This window comes from Leptodactylus fuscus, chromosome 3 (genome assembly GCF_031893055.1).
Source record: "Leptodactylus fuscus isolate aLepFus1 chromosome 3, aLepFus1.hap2, whole genome shotgun sequence".
Classification (NCBI taxonomy): domain Eukaryota; kingdom Metazoa; phylum Chordata; class Amphibia; order Anura; family Leptodactylidae; genus Leptodactylus; species Leptodactylus fuscus.
Window position 1 is genome coordinate 109,061,295 of NC_134267.1, and position 19,329 is coordinate 109,080,623.

General features: G+C 40.0%; 1 protein-coding gene across 2 annotated transcripts in view; it reads left to right on the plus strand.

Moving 5' to 3' along the window:
* SCML4 (Scm polycomb group protein like 4) overlaps positions 1-19,329 on the plus strand; it is a 68,224-nt gene that overhangs the window by 35,209 nt on the left and 13,686 nt on the right. Inside the window, exons 2-3 of one of the 2 annotated variants that reach the window (XM_075268158.1) lie at positions 3,025-3,236; positions 13,630-13,749. In XM_075268158.1, coding sequence (XP_075124259.1) covers positions 3,039-3,236; positions 13,630-13,749 — 318 coding nt within the window. In that variant the 5' untranslated portion in view covers positions 3,025-3,038. The remainder of the gene's footprint in view (positions 1-3,024; positions 3,237-13,629; positions 13,750-19,329) is intronic. The other variant, XM_075268159.1, reaches the window with a different exon arrangement.

A 19,329-nucleotide genomic window follows, 5' to 3' on the forward strand; every position in this document is an offset into this window, starting at 1 on the left:
CCAGCTTTATTGGAGCGCCTTGTCACCTTGACAAACCAATACTCAGGCATTGGTCATTAAATACAGAGACAACATTGATGTGAAAATATAATGCACACATTCAGAGTGTTCCTAATATCTCCTGAGATGTATGGAGGCTGTAATTGAGGGACATTGATCGGTTAAAAGACGCTGTGTGTACTTCTTTAGGATCCCACATCACAGCTGAGAAGTCAAGTGGAGTGGCTTTTTCCATGATTGATTGCTTGCTCCCCCTGGTGTTCTGAAATTGGGTCCATTTTCCGATAATAGAAAAGCTATTGTCAGAGATCAGCAGCTTTTAGGGTTCACTTATGCAGAGATGGTGACACTCTGAACCTTTAATTAAAGTAATGTAATTGAATGTCTCGCTCACACTCAGTAATGGCTCTTATGTGGCTTCTGAGGGGATGAATCTGTTTTTATTCTTTTATTTTAGTGGAAGATCAATAAGAACTGATAAGTGAGGATGTGTGTGCCCTTGTTCTAGGGATTAGGGCAAATAAAATTATAAAAAAATAAATGGGTGGAGATGAGGTTTAACTAACAAACCACCACTGCCCTTTGTTCTAGAACTCCAAATTTGCTTCGTTTGCATTTTCCTAGTATGGTAAATTATTAACCACATAGATACAGCATTGTTGTAATGAATAACCAGGTATGCTGGCATATGGACACATAGAACTACACATTTGTGGTTTTACTCCTTAGGGCTAGCTCTTGATGTTGTTCATAATGTAGAGGTTATGCTTACCATCCAGCAACCTCGTTTTTTCTTTTTATAATATGTTTTGATATCCATTAAAAGTTAAGTTTTATGAAGAAGTGGACTGCTGGATTTTTACAATCTATAAATGCTGTATTACTTGCCTTCCCTGGGCTCCAGAGCTGCTCTTTTGGCCTCTTGCGGTCTCAGAGACGTAATGAATGATGTCAGAGACTGTGATTGGGTCTCAGTGGTATAAAGGCTTATGCTAGGTTCACACTAGTCTTCAGGTTTCCATTCTTCGGGTCTGCTTAGGGACCCGAAAAAACAGAAACCCAATCCGCTGGAAAAGCGGTTACCTGCAGAAAATGGTGGACCCCTTAGACTATAATATGCACTGTAGACTACAGCGTGTGGACTATAATGTGAACATGCTGCAGAGCTTCTAAGTGTAAATTCTGGGCAGTGCTCTTCTGTTAACTGCCTCAGTAATAACGCCCTGAAATCCGACTACCTCAGAATGTGTATAGTCACAGACTACAGCTCTGCCCTAATGAAGCTAGGGTATGCAATAAGTTCTGAAGAAGAATAAATAGTGGATAATCATCTTCTGTAGGTACTGACTTACATGTCATTGTAGAGCACTTGTCTGGGCAGACACTTGAAAGACACATACGGTATAAGCACCTGAATGCTGGGACCCTCAGAGATCACAAAAACTGAGGTCCTCAAGTGCCCCATGTCAATGACACAGTGGTGTGCATGTTTATTCATGGTGTGCATGTCTATTCATTCACTTCTCTGATGTTGACACTGTTGAGCATAGCCCCTACTATTGTTCTGTCACTCGTGTAGCACTGCACAGTTCCTATGGGGTACTCTGGGACCTCCATTCTCCTGATGGCTGGGTGTTCCAGCACTTAGACCACCAGTCATCAGACTCTTCTAGATAGGCAATAAGTGTCTTTTGAGGGACCAGTCATTTATGACCTTCACACAAGATGATAGCACAATAACATATCTCCAAGTGTTTTTGGTTTTATTAGAGGATGAAATATCTAACATACCCCAATAAATCATAAGAGAGCCATTTATTATGTATAATTTTTTATTTATGTCCTTTCGGCTGAGGCCCTGTATTGCGTAAACACAGCTTTGTTTGTTGCAGATTTTGCTGTGTTTTTTTGGAGCCAGATCCAGGATTGGCTACAAACAGAACGACATAGAGGAAGTTCTTATACTTCTTTTACCTTCTGATCAATCCACTCCTGGCCTTGGCTCAAAAAACTACAGCAAAATCTGCAAGAAAAAGAGGTGCATTCATGCAACATGGGGTCTTAGCTTTTCTTTTTTCTAGGGAATACTTACTTGAGATTTTCTATATATCAAGGTGCTAAAATGCTAGTACGGTAATAGTATTTGGATAAATGTGATATGGCTATTTTTGCTATAGACAATGATTCCTTAGGGAAAATCTGGTAGTAAAAATAAATATGAGTCATGCTGAATGTGCGGTGTTCCAGCACAATGGAGCTCTCTGATCTTCACAGTCAATGTTGGTTTTCTTTAAAAAGAGAGAACAGGTTTTTTTTTTTACAAGACGCTACTTCCATTTTTATTAGTGTTTTACAAGAAGAAGGAAAGCAAGCATTAGAAGCATCTATCTATATTAAGATGCTAGATGTAATGTTATACTGTTAGTGGAGATTTAGGTTTTTCTTCGATCAGTTTAGTTTGATGTGTGTGCGCGTGCGTGCGTTTTTAATCTAAAACCAGGTTTAGAATTAGACCCAAAAAGTAAAGTGTATGGCCCTACTCTTGTTTTATTTAAAGGTTATGTGCACCTATACATCCATATTTTGTAATTGTTCCAGTACATCTAAGAGGAAAGATTAAGCACCTTTGTAAATAGTCCATAGATTTGTGTTTACAGCTTCAATGCATCCATCGCTTACTTCTTACTAACCTAACAAATGAATGTTAGTAAAAGTAGGGAGTATAGACAGCAATATGACTGCAGAAACATCTATATATATATATATATATATATATATATATATATATATAGTGTATATATATATATATATATATATATATAGTGTATATATATATATAGTGTGTATATATATATATATATATATATATATATATAGTGTGTATATATATATATATATATATATATATATATATATATATATATCAGAGTTTGAATTCCACGCATAGAGACGCTGACACCTTTATAATGACTTTATTAACCAAATTGTATTTGTATAATGAATCTTTCCTTATTTTTCTTTCAGGTCTTTTCTGGTGGATGAGCCATTCTATACATACCATAAGAGAACACAGTGAAGAAATGCAGTCTCCTAGAATACCTGGCAGGAAACGAGGGAGACCCCCACTTCATTCCAACCCCTTGAAAATGACCGTCCACAACTTATATTCGGGGACAGCTGGATCCATTCCAACTGTAAAAATTCCAAAGAAGAGAGGCAGAAAGCCTGGCTTTAAGGTATTGCTCTGAACATCTCTCCATGTAACAAGGGCATATAGTTTTATTATATTTCTGATTAAAGTTGTAAAGAGAAGAAATAAAACATTAAATATGTTAGAATTTTATGTTAGGTTAGAGATTTCCAAAAGTAACTAGGGAAAATTTGAATTAAGTTGTAACTCCCATTCTTTCTTTTTTTTGCTATTGTTTCAGGATTTGTTTGGTGAACATTTTGGAATACACTTAATAAACCTATCTAGCTTTCTTTTAATAGAAAACAGGCTGTAAAGTTACCACTAGCAGTGCTCTAGGCCAGGGGTATCAAACTCATTTTCATCGAGGTACGCATCAGCCTTATGGTTGTCTTTAAAGGCCTGTTAGTAATTCTGTACTATATAAATGGAGCCATCCTAGTTAGGTTTAGTTACATTTATAGCACCTTGAAGGCAGTCATAAATGATATTACTTGCACAGGTAATAGTTAATAGGTAATGCTATTAATTATGAGTAGATAATATCACAGTAATAGTGCCCCTACAGTGCCCACCACAGGTAATAGTGCCCCCTTCCACAGGTAATAGCCCCTGCACATAAGTAATGCTATTACCTATAGGGTTCACTATTACTGTAATACCCAAATAGCACCCCATCCTCATTTAATAGTTCTCCCCCATGCACACATAATTAATGGTATTAACTAGGGGGGAGTTTTACAGTAATAGTGCCTTACTAGCACACCCACAATAATAAGTAATGCTATTAATTGTTAGGGGGCACGATTACTTTAATAGTGCCATAATAGTGCCATCTACCACATAAGTAATGGTATTACTTGTGGGGGGCACTATTACTATAATAGTGCCCTAACAGCGCTTGCTTACAGGTAATAGTGCTCTCACACACAATACTAACACAATAACACACACACACACACACACACACACACAAAATACTATTACCCCTGAGGGGGAACTATTATTGTAATAGTGGCCTAATAATGTCCCCCACAGCTAATAGCTCCCTCCCCCAAATACCATTCAATGCTATGTAGCACTGTATAATTGTATTACAATTACAGCGTAGTGACCCAGCAGGCAGAATGTCCTCTGGCACACATTGTGTGCACCTTCTATTTTCCTCCCGTAACCTTGACTCCTAGTCTATGGTATTCCTGGGTGGAAAATAGAAGATGCACAGACTATGTGGAAGGGGGATTCCATTCCGTACAGTTCAGACCACGTGCAGAGGGGCACCCGAAGGCATCCCTAGCACTGTGTGGGGTGCAGGGGAAGATTTACAGACTGCAGCTCAGGGGCAGACAGTAGTGCAGGTTTGCACTCACTGTGCACCAAACTCCTTGCCAGTGCTGAACCCTCAGAAATTCACTTCAGTCCAGAGGCAGCCCTGCCGACGGGCCACAAAACACAAGGCTGTAGGCTGGATTTTGCCTGTGAGCCTTGTGTTTGACACCTGTTCTTTAGGTATTGCCAGAAAGAGTTTGTTCCATACAGCTGTACTCAATGCAGTATGTAGAGCTGTAACCTCTCCAAAGGGGGATGTCACAAAAGGCTGTATCTCCGGTTTTATACAACCTAGAATAATGGATCAAGTATTACATGAACGTTGAGGTTCTCCCAAGATTGCAGTTCTAGCTATAAGAAAAACAGAGATTTCACTACTGCTACAGATAAAGCTTAAATTCCTTACTGTGTGTTTAACTGGTGATATCTCATGTTATTTAATAGCTAATACTGCAGTCTGAAAAAGTCAGCTTTCATGTGATACCAGAACCATTTTTCTAGGGTTCATAAAACCGGAGAAATTTCATAATACTGCCATTTAAAGTGATCATTCCCCATTTTGGCAAATGGCACTCAGTTAGGTGGTTGCTAGGGAGAATTGTAGAGTCTGTTATCTATCAAAAGGAATTTAGATAGGTTAATTAAGTATAAATTCACCATAAATTACACTTTAAGTACATGTAAAAAGTAATGAGTGATTTATTTCCCGCACGAAGTTACCATTTGGAGATAGCATCTGTCTTCAAATTTGGATGCACATTTATGTGGAGATCATAAAAACTGTAGCTATTAAACATCAGTTAGTCTTCCAAGAATTTTGGAATGACAGCAACAAGTGCAAGACAAGCCATTTTAAAGAGGTATTCCAGTAACTCCCAGTTTTAATATTTTAAAATTTGAATAAAAAGAGAAGAAAAACTAACATATATCCATAATATTACCATGAAAAATGCAAACTCTGCAAAAAAATTAAGAAAACCTTACATACCGTAGCTTTGTAGATGGAAATCTAAAAATGTGTAAGTCGAAATATGGCAATTCAAATAAAATGTTGGTTGAAAATGTTTTAAAATTTGTTTAAAGGTGTTACAAAATACAAAACAGGAACTATAAATTTGGTATCACTGTAATTATACTGACCCAAAGATGATAGGTAATGTATCATTCTTACTGCATGGTGAATGGAAAAAGACCCAAAAATCCTGTAGGAAAAAGGGCTGATTTTTTTTGTTTCCATTTCCCCTTCTGATTTTTTTTTTTTTTTTTTTTTTGCAATCTTCCTGTACATTGCACAGAATTTAAAAGCAAAAAGATGCAGAAACAAAAATTTTTTAAGACAGGAAGGATTTAAATATCACATGTTTTTGTTTGTTCTACAGTTTCCCTCCCTGCTTTAAACAAGAGACTCAAGAATATGAGGCTCCATTCTCATGGAGTAACGCGCCGCTCATTTAGATACGTATACACATGTCAGAGCGCGTCGCTTCAAAACAGATCCCATTGATTTCAATGGGTGCCGGCTTACGCGTAAGCCAGCACCCATTGAAATCAATGGGATTTGTTTTGAAGCAACGCGCTCTGACACGTGTATACGTGTCTAAATGAGCGGCGCTTTACTCCGTGAGAATGGAGCCTTATGTGAGAAGCAAGCTAAGGTAATGCTCAGATCTCCTCCAGGTGTCAGATTTAATAAGAAATTGCTGGACAAAAAAAGTACTGCAAGCTCAACTTTTATGGCTGGAGATTTCCGTTTTTTTTTTTTTGTCAGGATCTTATTGGCAGTCAGTTTTCGGGTTCTTCTAGTTCTGCAACTGATCGGAAGAACCGATATTAAACCACAGATATCAATGTAGTGTTAGGCTACATTCACATAACAGTGAAAACTGGTCATGTAACATTTGTTTTTTTGCGTTTTTTTTATTTTTTTTAACAAATGTCACATGGCAGCATTAATTTCAGTAAATAGGGGCTATTCTCATCTCATTACTTTTATTTAGGCAGTCAAATTACAGGTCATATTCTATTTTCTGCCGTTTTCAAGGATCCCTCCATACATGGGGAAAATGGCTGCCCCCTCCCATAGGTGTGTAGGTCCTGACTTGTTATTAGATATCACTAAGTATTGTGACATGGCACACAGCATTGCAGGACAAGATGACATGGTTCTGTTACTACATAATGTAAGAAGTGTGAGAGGAGGACGGTGTGTATTGTGACAGTATACAGAGTGAGGCTGACCATGTAAAACAGACGGGACGCAGTGGTGACAGCAAGTATGGTAATCATATACTAGCACAGCAGTAAAAGGAATCTCTTACATCAGCATGAAGGAATAAAGTCAGCAGAGATAAGTAGTAAAACTGGAACAATATTTTATTGAAACAGAGGAGAAGACAAAGATTTGACCAGATGGCTGTTAGCTGAGGAGGTCATACTTGTAATACCATCTGCAGCTATGTTTTATTACAGTCAGAGGCGTAGCTCGGGGTTCAGCAGAGGGGGAGCAAACATGTACAAGAGGGACTCCATCTTAGGTATACTCTTATTATCACTATACGGTGACTATATAGTGGTAGATATCAGCTCTACACAGGGCTGTACAGACGATTTAGGTGAATACAGTGCAGTAACATATAGTGACTTACAGGTGACGTCTCTGACTAATCGTTCACATTCTCTGCCTCTTCCATCTGGCCCGCCATAACCACTTCTTCCAGTCGCTGTAAAGTTTGCAGCACAGAAATCTTTGGCTCCTTACTTTTCCAGGCACTTGACACGCATTGGTTTTACCAGCACACCCATTGTGCTGCTACCCTTAATTATAAAATATATGATATAACCCCCCCCATAATGAATAATACCCCAAGTGTATCTTTAAAATAATAACTTCCCAGTGTACCCCATTAAATAGTGCCCGTTATTAATAATGCCCCAGGTGTTTCCTAATTAAAAGGTTTTCCAGGTCATCAATAAAAGTGAGTGGTGCTCCGACACCCAGGATCAGCTGTTTGAATGAACCGTGGTACCTGTGTACGTACCATGACCCCTTTTCTGTTTATATAGTATCATACATCTCATAATGGCCATCTGTGCCAAGAAGCAGACTCATTCAAAAACCACTGAGGCGATTTACATACTAAAGGTAGGTGTGGAATAGCCTTTCTAAAGGCTATGCAAGTATGTGATTAGTTAAAAATGACTTTTCCCAATGATAGAGTCCCTTTAAAAAATGTATTGGTTAGAACATGCTATCTATATATAATGTAAGATATCTTATGAGGTTCCATGCAGGCATCCACCATGTCTATCTAGCCGTCCCCAGTATAACTATCCCATGTTGTTAGGACGTATGTTTGTAGGAAGACAGGTCGTGTGGTCTCTTTAAGCTCTAAAGACTTGCTCACCACACCACAAATGGCTATTAGCTAAGGTTGAGCCGATCTTGAGATTTCAGGATCATTTTAAAATCCGATTTCCGATCATTTTCCATCCGAACCCGATCCTCATCCCAATTCCGATCCTAATGTAAGTCAATGGGATTTTTTACTGATCGAAAATCAGATTTTAAAAATGATCCTATTCACTACACAGCATGGAATCCAAAAATTGAATGCTTAAATTTTTGGACTCCACGCTGTGTAGTGATTAAAAAATCCCCCGGTCACTTAAGTCCCCCTTGCTGTCCACTTACCTGCACAGAAGCGCTGCCCCTGCCGCTCCACGCTACTCTCGCTCCTCTTCTTTCTATCTTTCTACTTCGGATGTCTGCAGAGCACCGTTACTGATGCTGGGAGTAGGCGGGGCTTGTTGTGGCATGCAAGGCGGCACGCATGGCGCTCTACAGAAGAGGAGCGAGAGCAGCGTGGAGCGGCAGGGGCAGCGCTTCTGTGCAGGTAAGTTGAGCAATCGGGATCGGAATTGCGTTCCTGATCTTTTTTAGGGACCCGATCGAGATCGTGACATTTTCTCGATCGCCCAACCCTACTATTAGCATAAATAGCAAGGTATATTTTAGACTCATGATTCTCTTCAGTACTTGTATTGTTCTAGAATTCAATGGCATCGGTTACCTAACTGAGCGCATTTTGTCAAAGTTCCTTAAGCTTTGACATGCCATGCTTGTTTTGTACAGGTGACTGTCAAACACTGTGCAAAGTATTATGTGATACCTGTAAAAAGCTAACTATAGAATATATATATGGATTAAATACAGTGGCCAAGGCCAGATGTCTGCACACAGAAAGAAACACAGGATTCCTGTAGCAAATATTCATTTCATTTGTAAAGGAAAATGACAATGGCAGACATTTCTAATGCACTTTTCTCACAGTGACTCAAAGTGCTGGCAGCATTGTGGATTATGGGGGTTAGTGGCTGCCATACAGGTTTTTTTTTTAAAATAAGATAACTCAAAGATGGTCAAAGAATGAGTTAGAATCACACCAGAATATAATAAAATAATAAGTATTTAATAAATTACAAGAGATAATACGTAGCTGGTGTTACAAATGATGTAATAGCTCAGCGGATAAGGAGCCCCATTATATATCATGCACTCATATTGTCCTATTACACAGGCGCTCATCCCCAACACCCACAAGGGTTCAGCTGTTTGTACTGTATATGGAAAAGAACAATTGACAGGACTCCCTGTACCCAAAGGCCATGGGGAACCTGCTTCAGCTGGGTATATAATATGTTCATCCCCAGCAGCAAAATCTAGCTACATTAATTTCATCAAGTCTAATTTTTTATATGATCACTTTTAGATTTTTTTTCTAAAGTGTATCCATTTATTCGTGAACCCAAGAGCTTTGGGATTTTCTATATACTCACTCGATTAATTTAGTAAATTGTTTCTACTTTTACAACACCCGCTCTGACAATTTTGACTGTTATTAGCCATTTCTAAATGTCACCCATTATTCAGGCGTCTTATTAGGACTCATCAGGAGTAGGCAATCCATGACGCTCTCAAGACTCTATCACCATGGCGACTAAATTTAATCTAGAAAATCAACATTGGTTCTCTAAGGTCTGCTTTCTCTTAATATTTCTCTTGTCATTTCTGTGATCTAATCTCTGTGATCTGTGTGTATAAACCACACAATTACACATAAACAGGAAACAGTGCAGTGCAAGAGGGAGTAAGAGAGGCTGCTACGTGTCCCTTGTGAGTGGAACCAGAAGACACAATAAAGGCCTTTTAGAAAATGGAATCTTCTCATCTTAAAAGAGTATTTTTTTCCGATAAGAAATCACTAAATAGTTTGGCACAAAAGCATTTTAAATTACTACATAATTGACTTGTCACTATTTGTCACCATGCGTTTTTGTCTCTTGAAAGGTGGCACCCAATTCTCCAGTCTAAAACAATTGTTCTAGAGAGCACTGGGTGATGTGTGCATGTGTGTGTGTATATATATATATATATATATATATATATATATATATATATATATATACTGTGGGGAAGGTAGCTCGGTGGAAGCAGTGGTGCGGACCCAACCAGTCTGAGACAGGGACACAAATCTTGCAGCAAAAAACGGTTTATTAAAAAAAAAAAAAAGCAAAATAATAAACCTTTATATCAGGGACAGGATCAGCAAAATAAAATACAGCCTTAACTTCAGGCAAAAAGGCAGAACAAACCCTGCTCGTCTGAGCACTAACCAAACAGTACATACTAACTGTACATGTCGCTTACTACCAGCCACACAAATCAACCAAAACAATACTGTACAGTAACACAAGGCTCTCAGTGTCAGGACAGACCCAGCCACTTCTTCTCCATCCAGGATCTGCCCTGAAGTGCAGGCTCTCTAGCCTTATATGACCCAGTAATGAGCCTCAGGACCCACACCTGGGCTGCAGCTTATTGAAGATCCACCCTGGACCACACATAACTCTACTTTACGAGAGTACTACTCTATTCATTCTGAGAAGCTGGTGGTCATTATACATAAATGAAGAAAACGGTGAGAACTGGAGAAACTGCATCAAAAATATTACTTCAAGGAACTAGTTATTGTATTGCATTGTGCATTGATTGTTAAATTTTTATACTTGTATTGTGTGGGGGGGGAGGGGGGAGATCATATACTGTTTGGCTGAAGACTGAATATACTGTAAGTTCACAAACCTTTACGTATTACAACCTTGGGCATAATATACTATTCTTGTTATTTGGTTTGACACTGATCTACAGCAATGTTTTAGAGTGCAATGTTTCTCGCCATAATGTGTCAATATAGTAAAACAAGCAAATTGCCCTATCAAAGTATAAACTCATTTTTGGACATTAGTTTAAAGGGGTTTTCCCATCTCATCATTTCAGCATCTTTGCCTGCAGTCTCTTCTCAATTCCTGTATTTCTCTCTCTCCCCCTCCCTCCTGCTGAATGGACACACAATACTTATGCACATCAGATAGTATGCAGATGCTTGTACAGATGCTTGTAACTCTGTTTTATCTATGTGTTTACATAGAGAGATGACAGACTGGGCTTTCTCAGCAATCTGCAATTAGCTGAACAATTGTCCTACTAGCAAGAGCAGTGAATAAGTGATGTAACTTGTCCTATAGGTCTGTGGTTATAGTAACGCTGTGTAAACAATGGGAGAAATAAGGTCACTTCACAGGCAAACAAAGCAGAATTTCTAAAGCAATATATTTAGGAAAAGTCTTCAATTTACATAAGCTACCAGTATAGATAGGATCCTTGAGATGGGACAACCCCTTTAATAATAATACAGTTAAGGGCTCGTTCACATCTGTGCTGGCACTCCGTACTTGAGGTTTCCGTTTCCTGCCTAAAACAGAGGCAGGAGACGGAAACCTGCAGGAGTCTTTCTCACCCATTCATTTGAATGGGTGAGAAAGCTATCCGGCCGTGAGCGGCAGTGAGCGTTTTGCGCTCTCCGCCACGAAACCGGGTTTTATAATCCGGACACAGAGTCGGACATGCAGTACTCTGTGTCCGGATAAAAAAATCCAGTTTCGCGGCGGAGAGCCTAAATTGCTCACCGCCGCTCATGGTCGGACCCGGTCTATGGTTTCCGTCTTCTGGCATGCAGAAGACGGAAACCATAGAACGGAGACCCTGAACGCAGGTGTGAACCTAGCGTCAAGAAGCATACTCGGCTCTGCATCAATATAATCCTATTATGACATGGGAACTGCATACTTCGTCATCCCTGTCTGCTTCATTGCATAAAAACTAAGGGACTTGAAATTGGTAAATGAGGCTCCTTTACTCATATTGTGTTGGTGACATGGGTTGTAAAGTCATGGTCAAAAGTTTTGAGAATGACACAAATATTGTATTTTCACATGATCTGCTACCCTCTGGTTTTTATGTGTGTTTGTCAGATGTTTTTATCACATACAGAAATATAATTGCAATCATATTATGAGTAACAAAAGCTTATATTGACAGTTAGAATGAGTTAATGCAGCAAGTTAATATTTGCAGTGTTGAGCCTTCTTCTTCAGGACCTCTGCAATTCTCCCTGGCATGCTCTCAATCAACTTCTGGACCAAATCCTGACTGATAGCAGTCCATTCTTGCACAATCAATGCTTGCATTTTGTCAGAATTTGTAGGTTTTTGTTTGTCCACCCGTCTCTTGATGATTGACCACAAGTTCTCAATGGGATTAAGATCTGGGGAGTTTCCAGGCCATGGACCCAAAATCTCTATGTTTTGTTCCCTGAGCCATTTAGTTATCACCTTTGCTTTATGGCAAGGTGCTCCATCATGCTGGAAAAGGCATTGTTGATCGCCAAACTGCTCTTGGACGGTTGGGAGAAGTTGATCTTGGAGGACATACTGGTACCATTCTTTATTCATGGCTGTGTTTTTAGGCAAGACTGTGAGAGAGCCGATTCCCTTGGCTGAGAAGCAACCCCACACATGAATGGTTTCAGGATGCTTTACAGTTGGCATGAGACAAGACTGGTGGTAGCGCTCACCTCGTCTTCTCCAAATAAGCTGTTTTCCAGATGTCCCAAACAATCAAAAAGGGGATTCATCAGAGAAAATGACTTTGCCCCAGTCCTTAGCAGTCCACTCCCTGTACCTTTTGCAGAATATCAGTCTGTCCCTGATGTTTTTTCTGGAGAGAAGTGGCTTCTTTGTTGCCCTCCTTGAGACCAGGCCTTGCTACAAGAGTCTCCGCCTCACAGTGCATGCAGATGCATTCACACCTGCCTGCTGCCATTCCTGAGCAAGCTCTGCACTGCTGGTAGCCAGATCCCGCAGCTGAAACACTTTTAAGAGACGGTCCTGGCGCTTGCTGGTCTTTCTTGGGTGCCCTGGAGCCTTTTTGCCAACAATGGAACCTCTCTCCTTGAAGTTCTTGATGATGCGATAGATTGTTGACTGAGGTGCAGTCTTTCTAGCTGCGATACTCTTCCCTGTTAGGCCATTTTTGTGCAGTGCAATGATGACTGCACGTGTTTCTTTAGAGATAACCATGGTTAACAGAAGAGAAACAATGATGCCAAGCACCAGCCTCCTTTTAAAGTGTCCAGTGCTGTCATTCTTACTTAATCATGACAGATTGATCTCCAACCCTGTCCTCATCAACACCCACACCTGTGTTAATGGAGCAATCACTGAAATGATGTTAGCTGGTCCTTTTAAGGCAGGGCTGCAATGATGTTGAAATGTGTTTTGGGGGATAAAGTTCATTTTCTAGGCAAATATTGACTTTGCAAGTAATTGCTGTTAAGCTGATCACTCCTTATAACATTCTGGAGTATATGCAAATTTCCATTAGGAAAACTGAAGCAGTAGACTTTGTAAAAATTAATATTTGTATCATTCTCAAAACTTTTGGCCATGACTCTACATGCAGAAGTCCTAGCAGGACTAATATGAGTTAGTATACCCTTCTCCTATAACAGAAAAAGCCATGAGTAGACTTGAACTTTGGAATTTGACATCATATTTTATGTTCATGTGCATCTCTGAACTAACCACAAAAAACATTATGTAACATGTGTATTAACAGCAGTGTGCTTCATGTCTATGCATCATTTGTAAAGACGAAAAGGGTGGTGTATCCAAAATGGGAACTGATAGTGCTGTTCTCCCTTATGTTTTAGTATATAAGGGCTCCTGCACCACTGTTCACCTTACCCGATGAAGGGTCCATAGCCAACTCGAAACGTTGTTACTCTCTGCATGCCCTCACAATAAATCTTCAAGCATTGCATCTTCAGAGTGTGAGTATTTGATTTTTTTTTTATTCATTTTTTAAATTCAGGATACACCACCAACCTTTTGTCTTTACATGCATACGTTTTTTTTTCTGGGGCAGAAATATGCCTGAGCTCATTTGTCTTTTATTTTTCATTCACAATAACCAGAATAGTAATGTCAATCCTATCCAATTCTAATATTGCTTACAAGAAGGTAACCTTTGAGTTGTAAGCTCAGTTGAGCATAAATTGATCATCCAAACACCAAGCAATAGAAACATATTGATTTCAATAGAAATGTACAAAACAAATGTTATCTGCTAAATCTTTAGCCTATATATACCCCATCACAGAAGAAAAACACCAGTTATTGTACAAACTGTACTACAATATGTATATAAGTTGTCAGTGCTAAGTATTTACCCCCTCCCTTCCAAATTCTGTTATTTTTCATCCCAGCGGTTTACAAATTTATACAAAACTTAACATAGGCAACCTAAATAAAGGCAAAATGCAGTTTTTCATCCATAACACTAATCTATTACAGATTTAGGAGTAGATATTACCCTTCGGGATTTTATGGTATAAGATAATACTGGTCCTGATCCACACCAACATTATCATGCTACCAGCTACCTGTTTCACAATTGCTATGATCTTATAGAAGGCTGTGTTACAGGACCTATAGTATGTATTCCATAAATCCCATAGAATAGTCCATTGTACATGACCCCAAAAGCTTTAGAGGTTCTTTTATATGGGCTATGACATCGGTAATAATGCTCCTCTTGGTGAGTGGTGGTATTTATTTCCAACTCACCTTTGGGTATTTTGCCCAGTCACTTATTAATAGCAGAATCATGAATGTTATCTGATATAAGAAAGGCCTATAGTTTGCCTAAATTGTTTTGTGATTTTCTTCATGAGTTTTCAATGTGCTCTTAGGCCTGGTTCACATCTGCGTTCAGTAATCCGTTCCCCCCCTGAACAGACTACCAAATGCACTGGCAATCGGTGTGCAGTAAAAGCCCATGGACCCCATAGACTATAATGCATGAAGTACTTTTCTGTCTGCATGACTCGTGCGTACACTGTGCGGAAAGCACACGGACCCTATTATAGTCTATGGGGTCTGTGTGCTTTCACTGCACACCGATTGCCAATGCCATCCACGGATTACCGAACGCAGATATGAACTGGGCTTTTGAGATGGGCCACTTGTGGGAAAAAATACTACTATTCCAAGTCACCTCATTTTGTTCATAGTAACTAACTGTTGAGTGACTGAAAACCAGAACACTAGAAAAGTCTTTGTAACCCTTTCGCTTCATGGCTTTTTTTTAATATAGCAAAGATGAGACATTTTAATCTCTTTCACATTATATGTTTGATATTTAGCTTCCATAGGGATGGTAGTAACAAAGCCTGGGTGTTTCTAGTCTAAGTGAGCCCAATTTTCAATGGCATATTATTAAATGGTTGTCTTATTAATTGTAAGAACGCATGCTTTGGCTGTCACATACCGCCAATGATCAGACAGTGGTACCTGCAAAATCCTGCAGCCATTAGCAACCATGAGTGGGTGAGAATTTGGCCATGTGTGGCAACCAGGACGTGTTCTCCCCCAAACTAGGGGGCAATTACTTTTTTTTACATACGATCATTTTATCTTGGCTAACATCTTTCCATCAGTAAATGAAATGATGATTTATAAACTGCATTTTGCATTTAGTTTGGTTTTCTATATCTTATATCACATAATACATGACACTTTGATTAAATTAACGGTGACAAATATGCAAATACAGAATAAATAGGAAACACTTTTCACTGTGTGCAGTGTAAACTATAAGTGTTTTGTAGAGATAGATTTACTTTGGAATAATTTACTGTTCCTATACTTCTAAAGCACAAACTACATTACTAGATTTATATTCCACTAGAAAATAAGTATGCTTTTAGATGCGGATGATTTAGTATCCCAGGCACCTAAGCACACTGGAGGCAGCCATTTTGTGATTTGCATCAATATTTCTGAACACACAGCCTATCAATCTCAATCAGCTATGTCTCAAGGATAGCGCCATTGAACACAGCACCTTAGGACACCTAGTTATTAAAGATCTTAATGACCATAAATACTTTACTATTTTTTTTTATTATTAAACAACTGACATTGGCTTTTGTTGCTGTGTACACTAGTGAGCCTAATATAATCTTATGATTTAATTAATATTGATCATTCTAAAATTTGTAATAAATCTCTCAACCTGTTTATTCATAGGGATCACTGCGAAGATGGCCCAGCACTAATAACATTGCTGTCAAGACAATATTGTAATATATCACGTTTCTTATACCTGCAATCTCACTTTATTTGATTTATTGTTCTCAGATGAGAGATATAAAATCTTGTATAATAATTGGTCTTGATATAATCATTTAATATGTAACCCAGATACAAGCAGATATATTAGGAAAGTCAAAAAGGTAAAGAAAAATATTTGATAAACACTGAATATTTTTAATAGGATTCAGAACAAAATGAAATTAAATGCAACATTAAATTTACAAACGTTTGCTACTCCATGGGCCATTCCTTAATATACTTCTATTGCTTTCTTTAAATCACGGTTCAATTCTCGGTTTTGTTGATTTCCTGCATTTGTGGTTAATTTGTATTTCCATACAAGTTGCATCTAAATAGGTAAAGATACAATTCAGTTGATTCCTAAAAGTTCCAAGTTGCCTACTTAGATTTGATACAAGCCAAGTGTTACTATTTTTTTCATTGGATCATTTATTGCATAGATCTGTAAAATACTTGGCTACAACTATGGGAAGAGAACTAACGTCAGACTTTTAAGATTCAGTGGGGTAGATGTTTTATTTAGACAGCTTACAAGTACATTAGGCAGGCAGATAATGCATCTAATTAGAGATGAGCGAACACTGTTCGATCGAATACTGTACATATTCGATCGAATATCAGGCCGTTCGAGGTATTCGATTGGAATCGAACACCACGAGGCAAACGCAGTAAAAATTCGTATCCCCTCCCATCTTCCCTGGCGCTTTTTTTGCACCAATAACTGTGCAGGGGAGGTGGGACAGAAACTACGACAATGGAGGCATCGAAAAAAAATCGGAAAAAGTAATTGGCTGTCTAAATCAGGTCACCTCCAATTTAGACGAATGGTGGATTTAACATTCGATTAATTTGAGACTGTGAACAATGTGACTGTGAGACAGGGACAGATGTACAGGCAGGGTTAGCTAGGGATTAGCTTTATTTAGGTGGGAATGTTACTCGCACAGCTCTTTAGGGCTCTATCTTGTTGGGATCCCTGTCAGCTTGCGATATGCGCGAGCTGACTTTTTCCCATAGTTATGCATTGACCAGCATTGATTGGCCGAATGCCATATAGAGTACAGCATTCGGCCAATCAACACTGGTTCTGCCGGAGGAGGCGGAGTCTAAGATCGGTCCACAGCAGTTTCCATTGTGGTCCAATCTCAGATCTCAGCACACACAACAGAGATGTAGCAGAGCTGAGTGTGCAGCAGGGTTCAGCGCACTCTCAGCTCTGCTGCATCTTGTAGCAGTGCTGAGTGTGCGTTGAACCCTGCTGCACACTCAGCACTGCTGCATCTCAGATGTAGCAGTGCTGAGTGTGCGTTAAACCTTGCTGCACACTCAGCTCTGCTGCATCTCGGGTGTAGCAGAGCTCAGCGCACACTCAGCACTGCTACATCTCCAGAGTAGTCTAGCTGAGCACACGGCCAGCTCTGCTTCATCTCCGATGTAGCAGTGCTGGCTGTGCGCTCAGCCCAGCTGCATCTCCGGAGTAGCTGAGCTGAGCACACGGCCAGCTTTGCTTCATATCCGATGTAGCAGTGCTGGCTGTGCGCTCAGCCCAGCTGCATCTTCGGAGTAGCTGAGCTGAGCACACGGCCAGCTCTGCTTCATCTACGATGTAGCAGTGCTGGCCGTGTGCTCAGCTCGAAGGCATCTTTGGAGTAGCCAAGCTGAGCGCACGGCCAGCTCTGCTTCATCTCCGATGTAGCAGTGCTGGCCACACACTCAGCTCGGCTGCATCTCCGGAGTAGCCAAGCTGAGCAGACAGCCAGCTCTGTTTCCTCTCTGATGTAGCAGTGCTGGCCGTGCGAGTAGCCAAGCTGAGCGCACAGCCAGCTCTGCTTTATCTTCGATGTAGCAGTGCTGGCCGTGCGTTCAGATTGCCTGCATCTTTGGAGTAGCCAAGCTGAGCACACGGCCAGCTCTGCTTCATCTCTGATGTAGCAGTGCTGGCCACGCGCTCAGCTCGGCTGCATCTCCTGAGTAGTCGAGCTAAGCGCACGGTCAGCTCTGCTTCATCTCCGTTGTACCAGTGCTGGCCGTGCGCTCAACTCAGCTGCATCTTCGGAGTAGTCGAGCTGAGCGCACGTCCAGCTCTGCTTCATCTCCGATGTAGCAGTGCTGGTCGTGCGCTCAGTTCAGCTGCATCTTCGGAATAGCCAAGCTGAGCGCACAGCCATCTCTGCTACATCTGCCATACAGTGTACATCATTCGGCCAATCAATGCTGGTTCTGCCGGAGGAGATAGAGTCTAAGATCGGTCCACAGCAGTCTCCATTTTGGTCCAATATTAGACTCCACCTCCTCACAGACGAGCCTCCGGCAGAACCAGCGTTGATTGGCCGAATTCTGTACTCTGTATGGCATTCGGCCAATCAACGCTGGTCAATGCATTCCTATGGGAAAAAGTCAGCTTCCGCATATCGCAAGCTGACAGGGATCCCGACATAATACAGTGACTTGGGCTTGTTAGATGCCCCCAGGCATGCTTCCCCTGCTGTCCCAGTTGCATTCCAGGGTGTTGGCATCATTTCCTGGGGTGTCAAAGTGGACTTGGTTACTCTCCTGAGTCGAATGGTGGGATCTCCTGTAGCGAAGCATTTTTCCCCATAGACTATAATGGGGTTCGATATTCGTTCGAATAGTCGAATATTGAGCGGCTATTCCAAACGAATATTGAATATTTTACTGTTTGCTCTTCTCTACATCTAATGTATTATTACAATGGCTCATGCAATGATAGATTTGGCACATTCTGACAAATATGTTAGATATTTTTGTCTTTTTCACGCCACCTCTTGCTTGACTGACTTAATATGAATATTTTGTTCCATAACTTTTTCTCTAAAGCACACCACCTTTATAAGGCAATTTAGTGAGATGCAGAAGTGTCAAAACTAAAAAGTGCTAAAATTCCTCTACATTTTGCTTTCTTTGCTTTCTTTCCCAAAGGAGGGGCATTATGAGGGCGTGCAGGTAGCGGGTCCATCATTCCTGCCAGATTTATTATCATTTATGCCAGAAATATGACATAAATGAAGCTGAAAATTTACACCAGATATGAACTGACGTATATTTCCTTCCAGTTGCCTTATCATATATGAGGTGCATACTCCACTGGCTCTGAAGACTAGCATTGATAGCTACATAAATCTACTCCGATGAGACTTTAACGTTTAATATCAGGTATTCACTTTACTAGTACAGTAATTAAAAAAAAAAGCATTCCTCAAAAAAACCCACCA